This window comes from Salvelinus namaycush, unplaced genomic scaffold (assembly GCF_016432855.1).
Source record: "Salvelinus namaycush isolate Seneca unplaced genomic scaffold, SaNama_1.0 Scaffold79, whole genome shotgun sequence".
Classification (NCBI taxonomy): domain Eukaryota; kingdom Metazoa; phylum Chordata; class Actinopteri; order Salmoniformes; family Salmonidae; genus Salvelinus; species Salvelinus namaycush.
Window position 1 is genome coordinate 67,501 of NW_024061519.1, and position 19,212 is coordinate 86,712.

Genomic DNA, 19,212 nt, shown 5'->3' on the forward strand with positions numbered 1-19,212 from the left:
TTCAAAATGTATAATCAAACAATAGTATGATTGTATATTAAAAATATATTCCACCATTCCTATTGTCTCTAACCAAACATGGATTATGGTTTTTGATTATCTGTCTTTGTAAACATATTTGATCAGGATTACAAAGGGAGAATAACTTGAAATAACACAGATAAATAAACAATATAGAAATAAAAGTACTATTTTATTTCTCTCATTTGTTTCCAGATCAAATAATTTCTACCTGGCTATGCTGTTGTTCATGCTTTTTCTGTGTATGCTGCCCACCATCTTTGCCATAGTGAGATACAGACCTTCCCAACACTGCGGGCCATTTAGGTAAGCGATTATTCCCGTGAAGCTCTTTAAATGTGGTGCCCATTTTAAAGTTAGCCCTTGTAATTTAAGGAAATGTAAGCCACACTTTCGATAGGGTTGCAGTATACTGTGTGTGTCTGTCTGTCTGTCTGTCTGTCTGTCTGTCTGTCTGTCTGTCTGTCTGTCTGTCTGTCTGTCTGTCTGTCTGTCTGTCTGTCTGTCTGTCTGTCTGTCTGTCTGTCTGTCTGTCTGTCTGTCCGTCTGTCCGTCTGTCCGTCTGTCTGTCTGTGTGCATGTTTGTAGCCAAAGTGTGTGTGTGTTTGTGGATGAGCTAACTCCTATTGAGAACCTTGAAAATCGCTATAAAACATCAATCTATGATTATTTTATTATCATCACACATCATAATCTGCTGAAAGCACTATATGGCCAAGAAGAAAAGCCTGTATAGCTTTAATTCTTCTCTCTGTGTGTGTGTGTGTGTGTGTGTGTGTGTGTGTGTGTGTGTGTGTGTGTGTGTGTGTGTGTGTGTGTGTGTGTGTGTGTGTGTGTGTGTGTGTGTGCGCGTGTTCGTTCCCCTGCAGCGGTCAGGAGAAGATTTATGACATCATCTCAGAGACGATAGCCAATGACTTCCCGCTGTGGTTCAGTAAAGTGATGAGTTACGTCACCAGCCCTGTTGTAGCGCTGCCCGCTCTGCTGCTGCTGTTGTGAGTGCACTCACACACACAGACTCACACACACTCACACATAGACTCCCACACATACACACACACACACACACACATAGACTCCCACACATACACACACACACACACACACACACACACACACACACACACACACACACACACACACTCACACACAGACTCACACACAGACTCACACACAGACTCACACACAGACACACACACACACACACACACACACACACACACACACACACACACACACACACACACACACACACACACACACACACACACACACACACACTATGTAGCCTGACTTGCTTAATGCCTTCGGATTGGTCAAGTCATTGTGTCAGTCCTATTGGGGTAACTCCCTCTGTGTCCTTCAGCATGTTGATCAGTCATTGTATCAGTCCTATTGGAGTAACTCTCTCTGTGTCCTTCAGCATGCTGATCTACTACCTTCAGGCCATTGCCAGATCCCTTAAATTCACCAACAACCAGCTGAGGATGCAGCTTCAGACTGTGAGTTACAGACACTATAGTTATAGTTCTCGAAGTCAGTCACTATTATACATTAAACAAACGTACATATGAACTTAGAGTGCATCCCAAATATTCCCTAGACAGTGTACTACTTTTGGCTCTGGTTAAAAGTAGTGGACTATGTAGGCAATATGGTGCCATTTGGGATGCCCACTTGGTCTCATGAATGTATGCTGAAAAGAAATGTATTTGTCAGGAGAGAACAGAAGACAAGAAGAAGGTATTACAGCTGGCTTCAGGTAAACCTCATCATTCTACTTTCTGGTTGGTTGGTTCTATGTAGTCTATATCTACATATCCCCTTACCTCTTACATCTGACCTTTAACCCTTCACCTCACTTGACTATTAACCTTTACCAATTAAAATGTTGAACTTTTGAACACCCAAGCTATAATCCCTGACCTGTAACCCCTGACCTCTGACCCCCACCCATAGCGAGGCTACAGGCCCCAGAGGTCCCCGGGGGGGACAGGAAGCCTGACCAGCAGGATGGTGACATCACCAGCCGCGAGTCGTCCATTCGCACGCCGTCGCCACGACCCAACGGCAGTGTCACAAACTTCCAGTCGCCCGATCGTCGCGGCAACGGCATCCGCACCATCACCCAGTCGGCATCGAGGGCCGAGACCGCTAGGGCGACATTTGCTGCTGGGGCGTCTAGAAGTCCAACAGTGTCCATAATTCACAAGCAAAGGCCGGAGAACATCCCTAACAGGTGTGTCACACACACACACACACACACACACATATGATGTGTTATTCTGTCTGGTCAGTCACAGGCTTTTATACAGTCCTCTACAGGTGTGTCTACAGGAGGATTAAGTTCTTCTAAAGCCTGTTTGGGCAAACTATGGCCTGGAGTACTGTCACTACCAAAGGAATCAACGATACACAGTATCAGTAGTATTTGTTACTGTAATGATTCAAGTTGAAGTGGTCTCTCATTACGACCACATACAGTAGTAACATTTATCATCCGTATTTCCCTCTGTCACCACAGACACCCTTCCTACCTGGGAGGCCCTAGCGGTACCTGCAGGTCCAAGTCCTACCACCATGTGGCGTACAACCCCCCGACACGCTACTCCTCAGAGAACATCCACTCCGACCCACTCTACAGGAAGACCATCAGGCCCATGCACTCCGCAGAGGCAGCTGGGATAGTGACCGCCCAGAGCTATGTGGGCCGTCGCCCCTACACCATGCGCTACGTCATCGTCAACGAGCACGAAGCTAGGAAAAAGTTGCTTCGATCAGCCACACGCGTCCCTCGCCACTTCCGAGCGGAGGACCCGGTGGGTGAAATCGTAGAGCTGATCCCGCGGAATATCAAGCGGTATACTCCAAGGGCGCCGCATCTGCATGGGCACCCACATAGGTCGAATCCGGCGCAGTCACACCTGAGTGATGAAGAGCAGGAGGAAGAGGCAGGGGGGAAGAGGGAGTCTAGGAGGGGGTCGTTCGGGCAGACTCACCGGCCCCGCTCACTCTCCGACCTCCACCAGCCGGCTCGCTTCTACATCGGAGAGCGCCTGGAGACCAAGCTGTCTATGGCGTCAAAAGACAGCCACACTGCTAGGGGGCGCTACGGCGGTGAAGCCCAAAAAGGGGACTGGGAGGATATGGAGACGCGCTTGCACTCCCTCTCCCAGACCAGCATCAGAGGAGCGGAGCTTCCACCACCAATCAGGCACACACAGTCCCCAGCCAGACACCCCCACTCCCCGAGCAGACTTGTACACTCACCCCCCCAGGGCCCTGGAAGACGCCTGGAGCCACAGGTCAAGCCCAAGACATCCAGGTCCAAGCTGGAGCCTTCCCTGACTGAGTCGGACTCGGCCTCTCTGGCCTCCAGTAGCGACCAGCAGAACAGCAGCACAGACCAGTACATCCAGGTCATTCACAACAAGGAGAAGTATCTCAAGTCTGAGGCAAGGCAAGGCAAGCTGGCTAAGAAGAAGTCCAAAGCCAGTATAGATCTCAATGTGTCTGGGTCCAAAGACCTGGTCTGCTCCAACGTGTAGTTGGTGTATTTGTATTGTGAATATATCTAGGTTTATTTAACCTTTATTAATCCATGTAAGTTATTGACAGTAGTGTAAAGTACTTAAGTAAAAAATACTTTAAAGTACTACCTAAGCAGTTTTTTGGGGTATATGTACTTTACTTTTAGTCTACTATATTCCTAAAGAAAATAATGTGCTTTTTACTCCTTACATTTTCCCTGACACCCAAAAGTACTAGTTACATTTTGAATGCTTAGCAGGACAGGAAAACTGTCTAATTCACACACATCAAGAGAACATCCCTGGTCATCCCTACTGCCTCTGATCTGGCATACTCACTAAACACAAATTTGACAAACACTTCATTTGTAAATTATGTCTGACTGTTGAATTGTGCCCCTGGCTATCCGTAAATAAAAAAAATAAAAAAAATTGTGCCGTCTGGGTTGCTTCTGCCCCTGAACAAGCCAGATAACCCACTGTTCCCTGGGCGCCGAAGACGTGGATGTCGATTAAGGCAGCCATCCGCACCTCTGATTCAGAAGGGTTGGGTTAAATGTGGAAGACACATTTCAGTCGAATGCATTCAGTTGTACAACTGACTAGGTATCCCCCTTTCCCTTTCCTAAATTAATATAAGGAATTTGAAATGATTTACACTTTTACTTTTTATACTTAAGTATATTTTTGCGATTCACATTTACTTTTGATACTTAAGTATATTTAAAACCAAATGGTTATTGAAAGCAAATTATATTTTACAATAATGACCTGTCGAGTTAATTGTTTTGTAATGGGTTACATAAAGTCGTATTGTAAACCACAGAAAATGTGAAAAGCCCATTCATGGCCAATGCTATACTTTGTGTGTGTTAACAAACAGCTCTATGTACATAATATGCATAACATATTATATGCTCACATTATCATGGATACTGTGCTTGCTCTCAATCAAATAAATATCATGGTCAATGGTCCAAAGTAGTGTACCTAAGCATCAGATTGTTTTGTTCTACTCAAGGTTAAGTGTATGGCCCTTGATGTTTGTTTTAGGGTTATCACAAACAGGTGTTATATTGGCTATTGTGTGTGTGTACATTACATTGTACCAAGCAAACATGGCCTTCAATTCAGTAAAATGATGATACCGTAGTAAAGTATGATGTGTAACATATATAATATACTCTGCAAAAAAATAAACATCCCTTTTTCAGGACCCTGTCTTTCAAAGATAATTCATAAAAATCCAAAAAACTTCACAGATCTTCATTGTAAAGGGTTTAAACACTGTTTACCATGCTTGCTCAATGAACCATAAACAATTAATTAACATGCACCTGTTGAACGGTCTTAAGACACTAACAGCTTACAGACGGTAAGCAATTAAGGTCACAGTTATGAAAACTTAGGACACTAAAGAGGCCTTTCTACTGACTGTTAAAAACACCAAAAGAAGGATGCCAAGGGTCTCTGCTCATCTTCGTGAACGTGCCTTAGGCATGCTGCAAGGAGGCACAAGGACTGAAGATGTGGCCAGGGCAATAAATTGCAATGTCCGTACTGTGCGACACCTAAGACAGCGCTACAGGGAGACAGGACAACACCTGCACAGGATCGGTACCTCCGAACATCACACCTGCAGGACAGGTACAGGATGGCAACAACAACTGCTCGAGTTACACTAGGAATGCACAATCCCTCCATCAGTGCTCAGACTGTCCGCAATAGGCTGAGAGAAGCTGGACTGAGGGCTTGTAGGCCTGTTGTAAGGCAGGTCCTCACCAGACATCACTGGCAACAATGTCGCCTATGGGCACAAACCCACAGTCGCTGGACCAGACTGGCAAAAAGTGCTCTTCACTGACGAGTCGCGGTTTTGTCTCACCAGGGGTGATGTTCAGATTGGCGTTTATCGCCGAAGGAATGAGCGTTACACCGAGACCTGTACTCTGGAGCGGGATCGATTTGGAGGTGGAGGGTCCATTATGGTCTGGGGCGGTGTGTCACAGCATCATCGGACTGAGCTTGTTGTCATTGCAAGCAATCTCAACGCTGTGCGTTACAGGGAAGACTTCCTCCTCCCTCATGTGGTACCCTTCCTGCAGGTTCATCCTGACATGACCCTCCAGCATGACAATGACACCAGCCATACTGCTCGTTCTGTGCGTGATTTCCTGCAAGACAGGAATGTCAGTGTTCTGCCATGGCCAGTGCGAAGAGCCCGGATCTCAATCCCATTGAGCACGTCTGGGACCTGTTGGATCGGAGGGTGAGGACTAGGGCCATTCCCCCCATAAATGTCCGGGAACTTGCAGGTGCCTTGGTGGAAGAGTGGTGTAACATCTCACAGCAAGAACTGGCAAATCTGGTGCAGTCCATGAGGAGGAGATGCACTTCAGTACTTAATGCAGCTGGTGGCCACAACAGATACTGACTGTTACTTTTGATTTTGACCCCCCCCCTTTGTTCAGGGACACATTGTTCCATTTCTGTTAGTCACATGTCTGTGGAACTTGTTCAGTTTATGTCTCAGTTGTTGAATCTTGTTATATTTATACAAATATTTACACATGTTAAGTTTTCTGAAAATAAACACAGTTGACAGTGAGAGGACGTTTCTTTTTTTGCTGAGTTTATAACACCTTGGGATATGTATAAAGTACATTTACAAAAGGAATGCCATGTCGATAACTTCTAGACTAAAAGTGGCCTGAGTCTGCTCTCTGGGTGGAGAAAAAAAAGTGACATATTAACGTATGTGTTTCGATAACTGATTGTCGTTGCAGTAAGAACATTGAAAGTGCCAATTGTTTTCACCCTTCTATCTGGGGCATGATCAGGTGGACACGTAACTATCATTTTCAAACTACAATTCCCAGCATTCCCTTCAACACTGTTCCAAGCTTCCAACGAATCAGAAAGCGTACTTTTTTCACATGAATTTTTTTCATCAGTTGATGGGAAAACGGCTAGCTAGCCTGCTGGCTAAATAAGCTTACTTTTTACTACAAATTCGTGTTAGATGTTTATGACAATCAATATTTTATTTTAAGCAAGTCTGAGTCTTACTGACTTCAGGAACCTCGCGGCTAACGATAATGCAAGTCTTTCATTCAATATATGCATTAGCTAACTAATGTTAGCTAGCTACTGTAAATTGTCTAATATTGGTGTGTGTGGCTAACTGTTACTAAACGTAACTGTCTCATATTCATAGTTCATATTTTACGCTTCATACTCTACGATAACTTCAGCTAGTTATCTTGTGTGTCAGTCTAAATCCATCCATTTGGAATCACGGCTAATGTTAGCTATCTAACTAGTCAGTTAGCCTGACAGCTGGCTAGCTATTGAACCGGTTGCAAGTCCTCCATCATCACATCTGCCAGGCATGGATTACATGGATTACCAGAACACAGCGAATGCAGTTGGGGACTGTCTTTTGAGCTACACCAAGGACGAGTCTGGGTGGAAAGTCTGCAAGAAATCGGTGCGTAATGTTCTAGGTAGCAATATTAATATTTTATAATTACAGGTGACGTTCCTTTCTGTGCACCATGTTAACAGCTCCATTTTGCTGTGTCATTGTAAATAACATAGCTAGGTAAGTGCAGTCAGTGTGTTGACAACAGCAACCAATGTTTTGTTTTTGACAAATGGATCTGTCTGTCCATTTTTAGAATGACGTCATCGTGTCCTGGCGGCCATCGACTGAGTTCCCTGGGAATGTGTAAGTATAAGCTGTTCTCCTTATCTAGGCCAAATCATTCATTTCTAAATGTTGTATAGAAGCAAGTTAGACTAGATGTCATTTTCCCAATCTTATCTCCGGAGAGTCTTTAACGTTACTGTTTAACAGCGGTAACCTTGACTGAACTGAGAGCATCAGTTACGGAAACTGTTGGACTTAAGTTTTTACTGAGGTCATCTTCAGCTGTTAATCATAACGGTCTAAAGAGGGCTACTTTCCCCTCCTCGACCAGTTTCCTTCAGCTGCATTGATATGAAAAAAACTGAGAAAGAAATATCCACCATCTTGCTTTTACTGTTGCTGTTTTCAGTTCAGTGCAAATGAAGGAGAGAACATGGAGATGAAGCCACGTTAGACTGTTAATTAAGAAAGCACCAATAACAGGCTGGCTTCCCAGACCCAGATTAAGCCTAGTCCTGGACTAAAAAGCATTCTTAATGGAGAATCTCCATTGACAACACTTTTTAGTTTAGGACTGGGCTTAATCGGTTATGTTTGACGTGTATTAGAGTTAGTGTTCTGTCTATCTCTACATGTTATGTTTGATGTGTATTATGGTTAGTGTTCTGTCTATCTCTACATGTGTTGTGTCTGACTGGTACAGTGCATTCAGAAAGTATTCAGACCCCTTCACTTGTTCTACTTTGTTACGTTAGCCTTATTCAAAAATGGATTTAATTAATTTTTTTCCTCATCAATCTACACACAATCCCCCATAATGACAAAGCAAAAACAGGATTTTAAATTCTTGCAAATGTATTTAAACTATTTTTAAAATGTTATCACATTTAGATAAGTATTCAGACCCTTTACTCAGTACTTTGTTGAAGCACCTTTGGCAGCGATTACAGCCTTGAGTCTTTTTGGGTATGACGCTACAAGCTTGGCACACCTGTATTTGGGGAGTTTCTCCCATTCTTCTCTACAGATCCTCTCAAGCGCTGTCAGGTTGGATGGGTAGCGTTGCTGCACAGCTATTTTCAGGTCTCTCCAGAGATGTTTCGATCGGGTTCAAGTCTGGGCTCTGGCTTAGCTACTCAAGGTCATTCAGAGACTTGTCTCGAATACACTCTTACATTGTCTTGGCTGTGTGTTTAGGGTCGTTGTCCTGTTGGAAGGTGAACCTTTGCCCCGGTCTGAGGTCCTGAGCGCTCTGGAGCAGGTTTTCATCAAGGATTTTTTTTTAAATATATATATTTCACCTTTATTTAACCAGGTAGGCTAGTTGAGAACAAGTTCTCATTTGCAATTGCGACCTGGCCAAGATAAAGCAAAGCCGTTTGACACATATGTAGCAGTGTGATGTTGTTCCCTAGATTACGCACCAAATTGCACACAAGGACCAATTCAAATAGGCCAGGTCAAGAGGGGATGTTAATAATCTGATAATAATAATAATAATTCAGTGTATTTTTTTATTTAATTACAGCTGCATAGCTAATGTTTTTATTTGGTGTACAAACACTTTTTCATACCAATATTGTACATACAAGTGATTGTAAAAGTTTTGTATATTTTGGTTTGGCCCATCGCGGGTTATCTGTATTCCCATACCACTTTATCGTTCTCTTTTGCCTGACCCTCGGCTAGCAAGGTATGTTGTCCTTGGCTCCGAAACTGTTTAATATAAAACCGTCATAAGGTTATACAATGTACTGTTTTGCAACCATACGTTTGTTATAGTGTGGACAGTGTAGGAATTTATGTTAACAAGTTTCACAGAGCTCACTGACTGGGGTATCTGTTGTAACTTCTGAGTACTTGTGACAGTGGTTGAGTGAGTGTCCATGTGCTCGCGCAGGTGCCGGAGAGCTGTGACTGCACCAAGGGTAACGTGTGTGTTGTCTCTTCGTGTGCAGGTATGTCTTTTATTTTGTCAGAATTATGTTCTGTATAGTTTTACTTGTATATGCTGTTGTGCAGCGAGTGTGTGCACGCAGCACCTGTTAATTCCTTTTGGCGCTCTTTTGCCTGACCCTCGGCTAGCAAGGTGCCGGAGAGCTGTGACTGCACCAAGGGTAACGTGTGTGTTGTCTCTTCGTGTGCAGGGCAAATAAAAAGATTTCAACGAGCAGACCATCAGTTGTGGCAGCGTCCTAATTAAAAACACACAACGCAGAATGAACCACGCTACACATACAACAACCCAGAGTTACACATGGAATAAACAAAACATACAGTAGTAAAAGTCTATATACAGCATGTGCAAATGAGGTAGGATAAGGGAGGCAAGCAAATAAATAGGCCATGGTGGCGAAGTAATTACAATATAGCAATTAAACACTGGAATGGTAGATGTGCAGAAGATGAATGTGCAAGTAGAGATACTGGGGTGCAAAGGAGCAAGATAAATAAATACAGTATGGGGTTAAGGTAGTTGGATGGGCTATTTACAGATGGGCTATGTACAGGTGCAGTGATCTGTGAGCTGCTCTGACAGCTGGTGCTTAAAGCTAGTGAGGGAGATATGAGTCTCCAGCTTCAGTGATATTTGCAGTTCGTTCCAGTCATTGGCAGCAGAGAATTGGAAGGAAAGGCGGCCAAAGGAAGAATTGGCTTTGGGGGTAACCAGTGAGATATACCTGCTGGAGCGCGTGCTACGGGTGGGTGCTGCTATGGTGACCAGTGAGCTGAGATAAGGCAGGGCTTTACCTAGCAGAGACTTGTAGATGACCTGGAGCCAGTAGGTTTGGCGACGAGTATGAAGCGAGGGCCAGCCAACGAGAGCGTACAGGTCGCAGTGTTGGGTAGTATATGGGGCTTTGGTGACAAAACGGATGGCACTGTGATAGACTACATCCAATTTGTTGAGTAGAGTGTTGGAGGCTATTTTGTAAATTACATCGCCGAAGTCGAGGATCGGTAGGATGGTCAGTTTTACGAGGGTATTTTTGGCAGCGTGAGTGAAGGATGCTTTGTTGTGAAATAGGAAGCCGATTCTAGATTTAATTTTGGATTGGAGATGCTTAATGTGAGTCTGGAAAGAGAGTTTACAGTCTAACCAGACACCTAGGTATTTGTAGTTGTCCACATATTCTAAGTCAGAACCGTCCAGAGTGGTGATGCTGGACGGCCGTGCGGGGATCTCTATGTACTTTATTCCGTTAATCTTTCTCTCAATCCTGACTAGTCTCCCAGTCCCTGCTCCTGAAAAACATCACCATTGCATGATGCTGCCACCACCATGCTTCACCGTAGGGATGGTATTGGCCAGGTGATGAGCTCTGCCTGGTTTCCTCCAGATGTAACGCTTGGCATTTAGGCCAAAGAGTTCAGTCTTGGTTTCATCAGACCAGAGAATCTTGTTTCTCATGGTCTGAGAGTCCTTTAGGTACCTTTTGGCAAACTCCAAGCGGGCTGTCATGTGCCTTTTTCTGAGGACTGGCTTAATTCTGGCCACTCTACCATGAAGGCCTGATTGGTGGTGCTGCAGAGATGGTTGTCCTTCTGGAAGGTTATCCCATCTTCATAGATGAACTCTGGAGCTCTGTCAGTGACCATCGGGTTTTTGGTCACCTCCCAGACCAAGGCCCTTCTCCCTCGATTGCTCAGTTTGGCCGGGCGGCCAGCTCTAGGAAGAGTCTTGGTGGTTCCAAACTTCATCCATTTAAGAATGAGGGAGGTCACTGTGTTCTTGGGGACCTTCAATGCTGCAGACATGTTTTGTTAACCTTCCCCGGATCTGTGCCTCGACACAATCCTGTCTAGGAGCTCTACGGACAATTCCTTCGACATCATGGCTTGGTTTTTGCTCAAACATGAACTGTCAAATTATATATACAGGTGTCTGCCTTTCCAAGTCATGTCCAATCAATTGAATTTACCACAGGTGGACTCCAATGAAGTTGTAGAAACATCTCAAGGATGATCAGTGGAAACAGGATGCACCTGAGCTCAATTTCGAGTCTCATAGCAAAGGGTCTGAATACTTATGTAAATAAGGTATTTTCATTTATTTTATACACTTGCAAAAAATTCTAAACCTGTTTTTGCTTTGTCATTATGTGGTATTGTGTGTAGATTGGTGAGACCATTTTTTTATTTAATCAATTTTAGGTCTGAATACTTTCCGAATGCACTGTATAAGAGTTAGGGTTAGTGGTGTTCTGTCTCTCTACATGTGTTGTGTCTGACAGATATAAGGGGGAGTCGGTGGTGAAGGGAAGTCCAGAGAAGGTATGGGAGTGTCTGAAGCCAGTGCCAAATGGACTGCGGGTGAAATGGGACAACAATGTCAAGAAGTTTGAGCTGGTAGAGCAAGTCACTGAGGTAGGCTAAGTTTCAAACCAATGGACCGTACTGTAGTCACAGTTAGTCACAATTCAGTTGTTTTGTCCCCATCATCATCATCTATGTTCTGAGTTTGCTTTAGAGAGTTGTCACTGATCATTTGATTCTCCATTGATTCTTTATCATTCCTCACTCACTCACACACCCACAAACAAATCACAGCTGAATAAATACTCTGTCATCCATTCTTGCTGTATAGTTCTGTCTACTCCCCCAACTTTGTTGATAAGCCTTAGGGTTTTATGGAAGTGAGTTTTACCTGACCTCTATGGGACTTCCTGGTTACGTGACGGTTAAATAAGGTATCCAAGCAACCAAAGTGTGTCATCCAATGTGTTCATGGTTTTGATACATGTTTCCTAAAGGGCACCTGCCAGCGATCGCCACACCCACAGCACCAATGCAGCACTCCTACCCTTTGTTCTCTATTCCATTAGTCATGTTAATATTTATTTGGGACGAACACAAGTTCAGGGACATGTTCAGTAGGAAAACATAGATAAATGCTATGGATAGAACTGATGCCATACCTTATTCTGCAGATCAGATGGGTACTTTTGTTGTGTCCTGTTGAACGAGGCCCAGTGTTTATCTTGTGGAACGTTGCAGATAGAAATATCATGGATAGAACTGGCGTGATGCCTTATTCTGCTTATCAAAGGGGTTTGTTTCATTCTACTTTGTATATTTCTATATGGACATTCCACAACGCCGTGTTCTGCTGAGCGAGGCCCAGTGTTTACCTGCCTAGTCTCTCCCCCCTCACACAGAACGTCACTGTCTGCAGAACAGTCACTCCGTCAGCAGCCATGGGCATCATAGCTCCCAGAGACTTTGTCGACGTTATTCTAGTGAAGCAATACGAAGACGGCACCATTACATCCAATGGTGCGTAACGCCTCATATCTCTCTTCCTTCTGTCTTTTCTCTCTCTTCGCTTTATGATAAATAGGAGTTCTAACAACAACAAGAAACGGTAGATCTAGAGCGAACGGTAGATCTAGAGCGAACGGTAGATCTAGAGCGAACGGTAGTTCTAGAGCGAACGGTAGATCTAGAGCTAACGGTAGCAGTAGAACAGTAGTTCTAGAGCAAACGGTAGTTCTAGAGCGAACGGTAGCAGTAGAACGGTAGTTCTAGAGCGAACGGTAGCAGTAGAACGGTAGTTCTAGAGCGAACGGTAGCAGTAGAACGGTAGTTCTAGAGCGAACGGTAGCAGTAGAACGGTAGTTCTAGAGCTAACGGTAGCAGTAGAACGGTAGTTCTAGAGCGAACGGTAGCAGTAGAACGGTAGTTCTAGAGCGAACGGTAGCAGTAGAACGGTAGTTCTAGAGCGAACGGTAGCAGTAGAACGGTAGTTCTAGAGCGAACGGTAGCAGTAGAACGGTAGTTCTAGAGCGAACGGTAGATCTAGAGCGAACGGTAGCAGTAGAACAGTAGTTCTAGAGCGAACGGTAGATCTAGAGCGAACGGTAGATCTAGAGCGAACGGTAGCAGTAGAACGGTAGTTCTAGAGCGAACGGTAGCAGTAGAACGGTAGTTCTAGAGCGAACGGTAGCAGTAGAACGGTAGTTCTAGAGCGAACGGTAGCAGTAGAACGGTAGTTCTAGAGCGAACGGTAGCAGTAGAACGGTAGTTCTAGAGCGAACGGTAGCAGTAGAACGGAGGTTCTAGAGCGAACGGTAGCAGTAGAACGGTGGTTCTAGAGCGAACGGTAGCAGTAGAACGATAGTTCTAGACCGAACGGTAGATCTAGAGCGAACGGTAGCAGTAGAACGTTAGTTCTAGAGCGAACGGTAGCAGTAGAACGTTAGTTCTAGAGCGAACGGTAGCAGTAGAACGATAGTTCTAGAGCGAACGGTAGCAGTAGAACGGTAGTTCTAGAGCGAACGGTAGCAGTAGAACGGTAGATCTAGACCGAACGGTAGATCTAGAGCGAACGGTAGCAGTAGAACGTTAGTTCTAGAGCGAACGGTAGCAGTAGAACGTTAGTTCTAGAGCGAACGGTAGCAGTAGAACGATAGTTCTAGAGCGAACGGTAGCAGTAGAACGGTAGATCTAGAGCGAACGGTAGATCTAGAGCGAACGGTAGATCTAGAGCGAACGGTAGATCTAGAGTGAACGGTAGCAGTAGAACAGTAGTTCTAGAGCGAACGGTAGCAGTAGAACAGTAGTTCTAGAGCGAACGGTAGATCTAGAGCGAACGGTAGCAGTAGAACAGTAGTTCTAGAGCGAACGGTAGATCTAGAGCGAACGGTAGTTCTAGAGCTTTATGATAAAATAACATTTTGGAACATTTCTCTATCAATGTATTGTTTAACTAAATTTCTCTACTGACTCAATTCACATTTCTATTGGAGTGTAGCTCTTTTTGTTCTTTGATATCTGTCCTAGGACTCTCCTTGGAAGACCGCGCAGACCTGTTTATTATTATATTTTTTTTTTAAATGTTAGGCTATTTTAATTGAACGTTGAGGCATTTACAGAGGACATAACAGCACAGACATTAAGAAATATAAAGGAATAAATAGCTATTCTAACAACAACAAAAAACATAATCAATGATATACAAATCAAGCACTGGAATGCGCAGACATACCACGCCATCGGCAGTAGGCTGAAATCCGTAGAGTACAAGAGGAACTATCGTCACTTGTCACTAATGCAGTGCTAGTGTGTGGATGATGTAGCCTAATCATCAGCCCTAACCCTCAGAGAGGCTGGCTGGGAGGGAATCTCTGGAACAGACAACTGTCTTATCCACTGCCCCAGACTGAGGCCTAGGCCTAATCATCCATGTCAGAATGTGGGTTGTGTTCAGTAAGCATGAAAAGGAAGAAAACGCTCAAACTGTGATGTATTAGGCCTAGCCTATATGCTCTTGTCCAATAAGAATGGCTTGGTAATGTATTCCGTTGCAAAACGTTTTGCTACGGTGTGCCCAAGATGAGTTTTGCGTTTTGCCTTCACTATCAGTATACTAAGTAACATTATGTGATTGATTGAATGAAAATAGACTGAATTATATCTACACATATTTGTATCCTCATATGTTCTCTCCCTGTGTTCTGTCTGTTAGCCACCCACGTGAGCCACCCCAGCTGCCCTCCCCAGTCAGGGTATGTGAGGGGCTTCAACCACCCCTGTGGCTGCATCTGTGTCCCCATCTCTGGGTGAGTCACGCGCTGAGACACTCTTCTGTTTCATAATATTGTCGTTGTCTGATAACCTCATCTCCAAAACAAACTTTTCAGGAAATTGAAAAAAGGTCCATATTTTCCCGTTAATGAACACAGTTATTAAACTTCTAAAGCTATTCTGAATACATTGTATTGGTCGTAGAGCCGTACAATGTTCAGAGTACATTTCATTCAAAAATATCAATGACCAAAAATGTAGTTACGGTTTTCATCAGACAGCGACTTTACATACAGTACACATGCTTTAGTTTACAAACCCATCTGCAACATTCTGAACATTGTGTTAAGTTCTGTCAGAACCAAGGAAGTTTTTGTAGAGACAATGGTCCGTCACAGGAGGGCAGTAGAGCGCTAAACTTCAGTGCACTCAGGTAGACTAATTGAGGTATCTATAATGTGCAGCAACAGGTTTGGTTTGAGCATTCTCTCTCTCTCTCTCTGTCTCTCTGTCTCTCAATAACATTATCTAACATGACCACCTGTCTTGATAGCTATGTAGCTGAAGAAGCACTGTCTAATATTGTTCATACAGTATAGTGTAAATTCAACCTCTCTCTCTCTATCCCCCCCAGGGAGCCAAATAAAACCCAGCTGTTCAGTTTCTTCCAGACGGACCTGGGGGGCTTCCTGCCTCGCTCCGTGGTCGACTCTTTCTTCCCATCCAGCATGGTGGAGTTCTACAGCAACCTGGCCAAGGCCATCAAGTCCCTCAAGGACCACTGATACACTCATACTATACCTTCCCTTAGCCCTGGTCCCAGATCTGTTTGTGCTGCATAACCAACTCCTGGCACCAGGTGATACTCAGATCTGGGACCAGCATTCAGCGGGACCAAAAAACACAGAATGATTAGCTATGTGAATGGCTTAGTTTTAAAGAGGCTATATGGAACTTTTCACCTCAGGGGGCTTTTTAACTGAAAGGGACAGATTGATGTAAATGGATTTTAAAAATCCTTATTTGAGAGCATGGGGCACACCTCCCCAAGCCGTATCTTTCTAGACTAAAAATAACGATTGTGTTGTTTCATGAGTAAATAAATATTGTTATATCAACCATACAGGCAACACTCAAGCCAAAAATGTAGATAAACAATTAGCAACTCAACTTCTGTACAGCCTCTTTAGAAGAGTGGTCACCTGGCCTTGGCTTGGAGTAAACTGTCTGAGCTTAAAGGGAGATGATATGAGGGAAGGAAGTGTGCAGCTTGTTTGTCCCAGCACTAACACAGCTGATTTCAGGTCATTGAGGTCTTGGTTCATTTGTGTAATAATGGTGTGTTAGTGCTGGAGCAAAAAGCCTGCACCCCTGGTACTGTTGCTCTCTAGGACCAGGTATGGTGGCCACTAGTGTAGTCTTACAAAAAGGTTGAGGGTCGGTTCTAATTTCATTCATTCAACCCTGGAAAAAGATTGAATAGGAATTTCTCATAGAGGTTCATGTGCAATTTTCTTGAGTGGAAGCGATTTGAAATGGAATTGACCTTAGCCCTGATGTTAAAGTTGCAATTTGTAAGTTATTTTTCCCCCTATTGTAACAAGAAAGAGTACAAAAACAATCATCATGAACCCACTCCCAAAAAACACACGTTACATTATTGGACATAATGTAGTTCCTGTTCTTCTTCGTTCGTTTTTTTTTTCTTCATGCGGGTACACTAGCAAACACCCTGCTTCTTAGTCCTCCAACCGGAAATCCAACTTACAGACCGCACCTTTAAGCACTCTGGGCCGCACCTTTAAGACTAGATCTAGGGAGGTCAATTTTGCCAAACTCTACTTCCAAAACAAATATTTCCTGTACATTTCCTATTTAGTGATGCATTTCCCCCCCTTTTTCCCACCACAAAAGAATGAGAATAGATTTGAAATCTATATTTTGTATTCAGTGTCCTAAACACACGGAGGATATGTCCTCCTTCCCTTTTGTACTGTTGCTGTTGAATACAGTCCATTCTGTTCCACTGGCTGCATCCTACCTACAGTAACATGCATGTTGCATGGACCTTACAGGAACCCCAGAATGGAATGGGATTCCATTGGGACGAGTCATACCTCATTTGTTGTTGTCCGTTGTATACGGTAGTACTGTACTTGAAATGTTCTGGTTTAACCTGTCTCCACAGCCCTTTAACCAATACCTAAAGATGGAATAGGGGGAAACGGTGCCACTGGCCGCCCCACCAGCATTGTCATTGTTGTTGCTGAGCTGAGGAGCGTCGTGCAGCATGGTTATGAAATGCAGTACATATTGTGTTATTGTATGGTGCGTGCGTTGATGTCAGAGATGGAAATAACAGTGTTGTTGTTTGCAGTAACTGGAAAGCGTTATGGACATGGTTGTTTTACAGTTGAGGATTCCAGCTTTAACCAGTAACCTTTAGAGGGTCTATATACAGCCGGCAGATGTGTTCTAGTTACAATAACCCCCCCCCCCCCTAAAACTCTATCCTATTCCTAACCTTAACCTCTGCCGGCTTTATAGAAGCCTAACCTCCAAGCAAGGATTCCTGCCTCAGTTACTTTTCTCTATGTAGTATGTAGATGTCAAACTAAGAACACTGCATTATTCTTAAGCAAAGTTATTTGCAGTATGTATGGGCAAATGGCAATATGAACAGCTTCATCTAATGAGGAATGGACAAAGGAACATCCGCTCGATTAGAAGAGCTTCTGAAGGATTATGGGTTTTATTCAGTGGGGTACAACATGGTATGTGTCCCATAAGGCTCTGGTCCAAATTAGTGCACTATATAGGGAGTAGGATGCCATTTGGGACAGCTATGGATTCCAACATTTTTAAGCACAGCAGCAGCATAGGACTGCCATTCTGGCATCAGTTGTGACTAGTGTGTCATTTTACACTGTAAAGAAACGTATTACCAGCATAGAGTTGAGAAAACCACTGTCTTTGATATGGCACAAGAGGGCATGGTCATCTGTCTAGGCCAGGATGCCTCTCCGTAGCTTTAAAAAAAATCATCGGTGAAGGGAAATAATGAGAGCAAGCATCAATAGTATTGAGATACATCCCTAGTTGGTGGAGGAAGCCTCTTCAGAGTATTGAGATACAGCCCTATTAGGTAGAGAGGAAGCCTCTTCAGAGTATTGAGATGCAGCCCTATTAGGTGGAGAGGAAGCCTCTTCAGAGTATTGAGATGCAGCCCTAGAAGGTGTCTTCACAGTGATGTACAGTCAACCATCTGCATGCCTGCTGAGTCCTCTACATGTATGATGATAAGCCATTATACTAATGATGTTTTAGATCAATCTTTTTAGAAGCCTTGTGGTTAAGTTTCCTTTTGAAATGAAAACACACTACTTAACGTCCTTTTCTTATCCCGAGTGGATAATAACCTTAACTGACAAACCTTTACAAGTGCATTGCATTCCACCTCATCCACAACCAAGTCCTATATGCTTGCTTTTTTTATAATCATTGTTTGCCATTTGTTGGTGTAATACTATGAAGGCATTGTTTTGATGTGTGTTATTGTACTGTAAGTGGAGCCTGAAGATCATACCTACCTACAGTGTATTGCTGTCTTAATGTCAGAGTACACACGTTGTCTATTGGTGGCTTGTTTTGAAAATGTAATCCATCATGCGTTTTGGGACAGATATGTATGTTTTAGGGTACGTGTTGAATGCTGTTTGTTGTCCTCAGCTCCTGATTGGAAAGCACAGCTGCTATGGAAAATGGCTGCTATTGAAATATACTATTAGTTCAGTTGTCAAGCAACACAGGAAAATAACATGTTTTTTTAGGTCAGGATTAGGGTTATGAATTCTGGTCATTTTTCAAAAATGTTCAAGTTTTCCTGAAATCCCAGTTGGAAGATTCCTGGAATCAGTAGGGAATACGCAGGGAATCTGGAAATCCTCCAACCAGGATTTCTGGGAAATTGGGGAAAGTTTTGCGACCCTAATCCTGACCTGCACTCTACTGTACCGTAGGACTGTACTGTATACTGTATGTTCCACCCAGCAGGTTTTGTGTTTCACCAGCATCTGCATTAAAAACTACTGAACGTTACATCCAATGTTGTCCTCCTTGTTGTATTATATTACCATCACCACAGGTAGGAAAATGGCTATACCCACTACACATTCACCGGCTGTTTTTCAAACACCGGAGAAGAGTTATTAAGGATTACAATGATGATTACTCAACTTTCCCAGAAGTCCCGGTTGGAAGTTCCCAAAACCAGAAGGGAATAAGCAGTGATGCAGAATCCTCCAACCAGGATTTCTGGAAAACCTGGGAATTTTGGGGAAATTAAAGGAGTTTTGCCTACAACTCGCATAGTCTCATTAACTGAGTGGTAAATGCATCTGTTCCATATGAAGTCAAATAACTACATTGGTTTTAAAACATGAATGGTTATTGGCACAACAGTCTTGTGAATAAACTTTTGAA

At 43.6% G+C, this 19,212-nt stretch overlaps 2 protein-coding genes across 3 annotated transcripts in view; both read left to right on the top strand.

Moving 5' to 3' along the window:
* Positions 1 to 3,821, top strand: part of LOC120042828 (transmembrane channel-like protein 3) — a 56,322-nt gene extending 52,501 nt beyond the window's left edge. For both annotated transcript variants that reach the window (XM_038987636.1, XM_038987637.1), the window contains 6 exons: positions 217 to 327; positions 891 to 1,016; positions 1,445 to 1,523; positions 1,741 to 1,783; positions 1,981 to 2,260; positions 2,546 to 3,821. In XM_038987636.1, the coding sequence (XP_038843564.1) occupies positions 217 to 327; positions 891 to 1,016; positions 1,445 to 1,523; positions 1,741 to 1,783; positions 1,981 to 2,260; positions 2,546 to 3,569 (1,663 nt within the window). In that variant the 3' untranslated portion in view covers positions 3,570 to 3,821. The remainder of the gene's footprint in view (positions 1 to 216; positions 328 to 890; positions 1,017 to 1,444; positions 1,524 to 1,740; positions 1,784 to 1,980; positions 2,261 to 2,545) is intronic.
* Positions 3,822 to 6,497: 2,676 nt separating this feature from the next.
* On the top strand, positions 6,498 to 18,828 carry LOC120042823 (stAR-related lipid transfer protein 5-like). Its single transcript, XM_038987633.1, has 6 exons — positions 6,498 to 7,041; positions 7,232 to 7,281; positions 11,439 to 11,571; positions 12,363 to 12,480; positions 14,672 to 14,765; positions 15,365 to 18,828. The coding sequence occupies exons 1-6, from the start codon at positions 6,943 to 6,945 to the stop codon at positions 15,513 to 15,515; spliced, it is 645 nt and encodes a 214-aa protein (XP_038843561.1). The 5' UTR covers positions 6,498 to 6,942; the 3' UTR covers positions 15,516 to 18,828.
* The last annotated feature ends 384 nt before the right edge of the window (positions 18,829 to 19,212 follow it).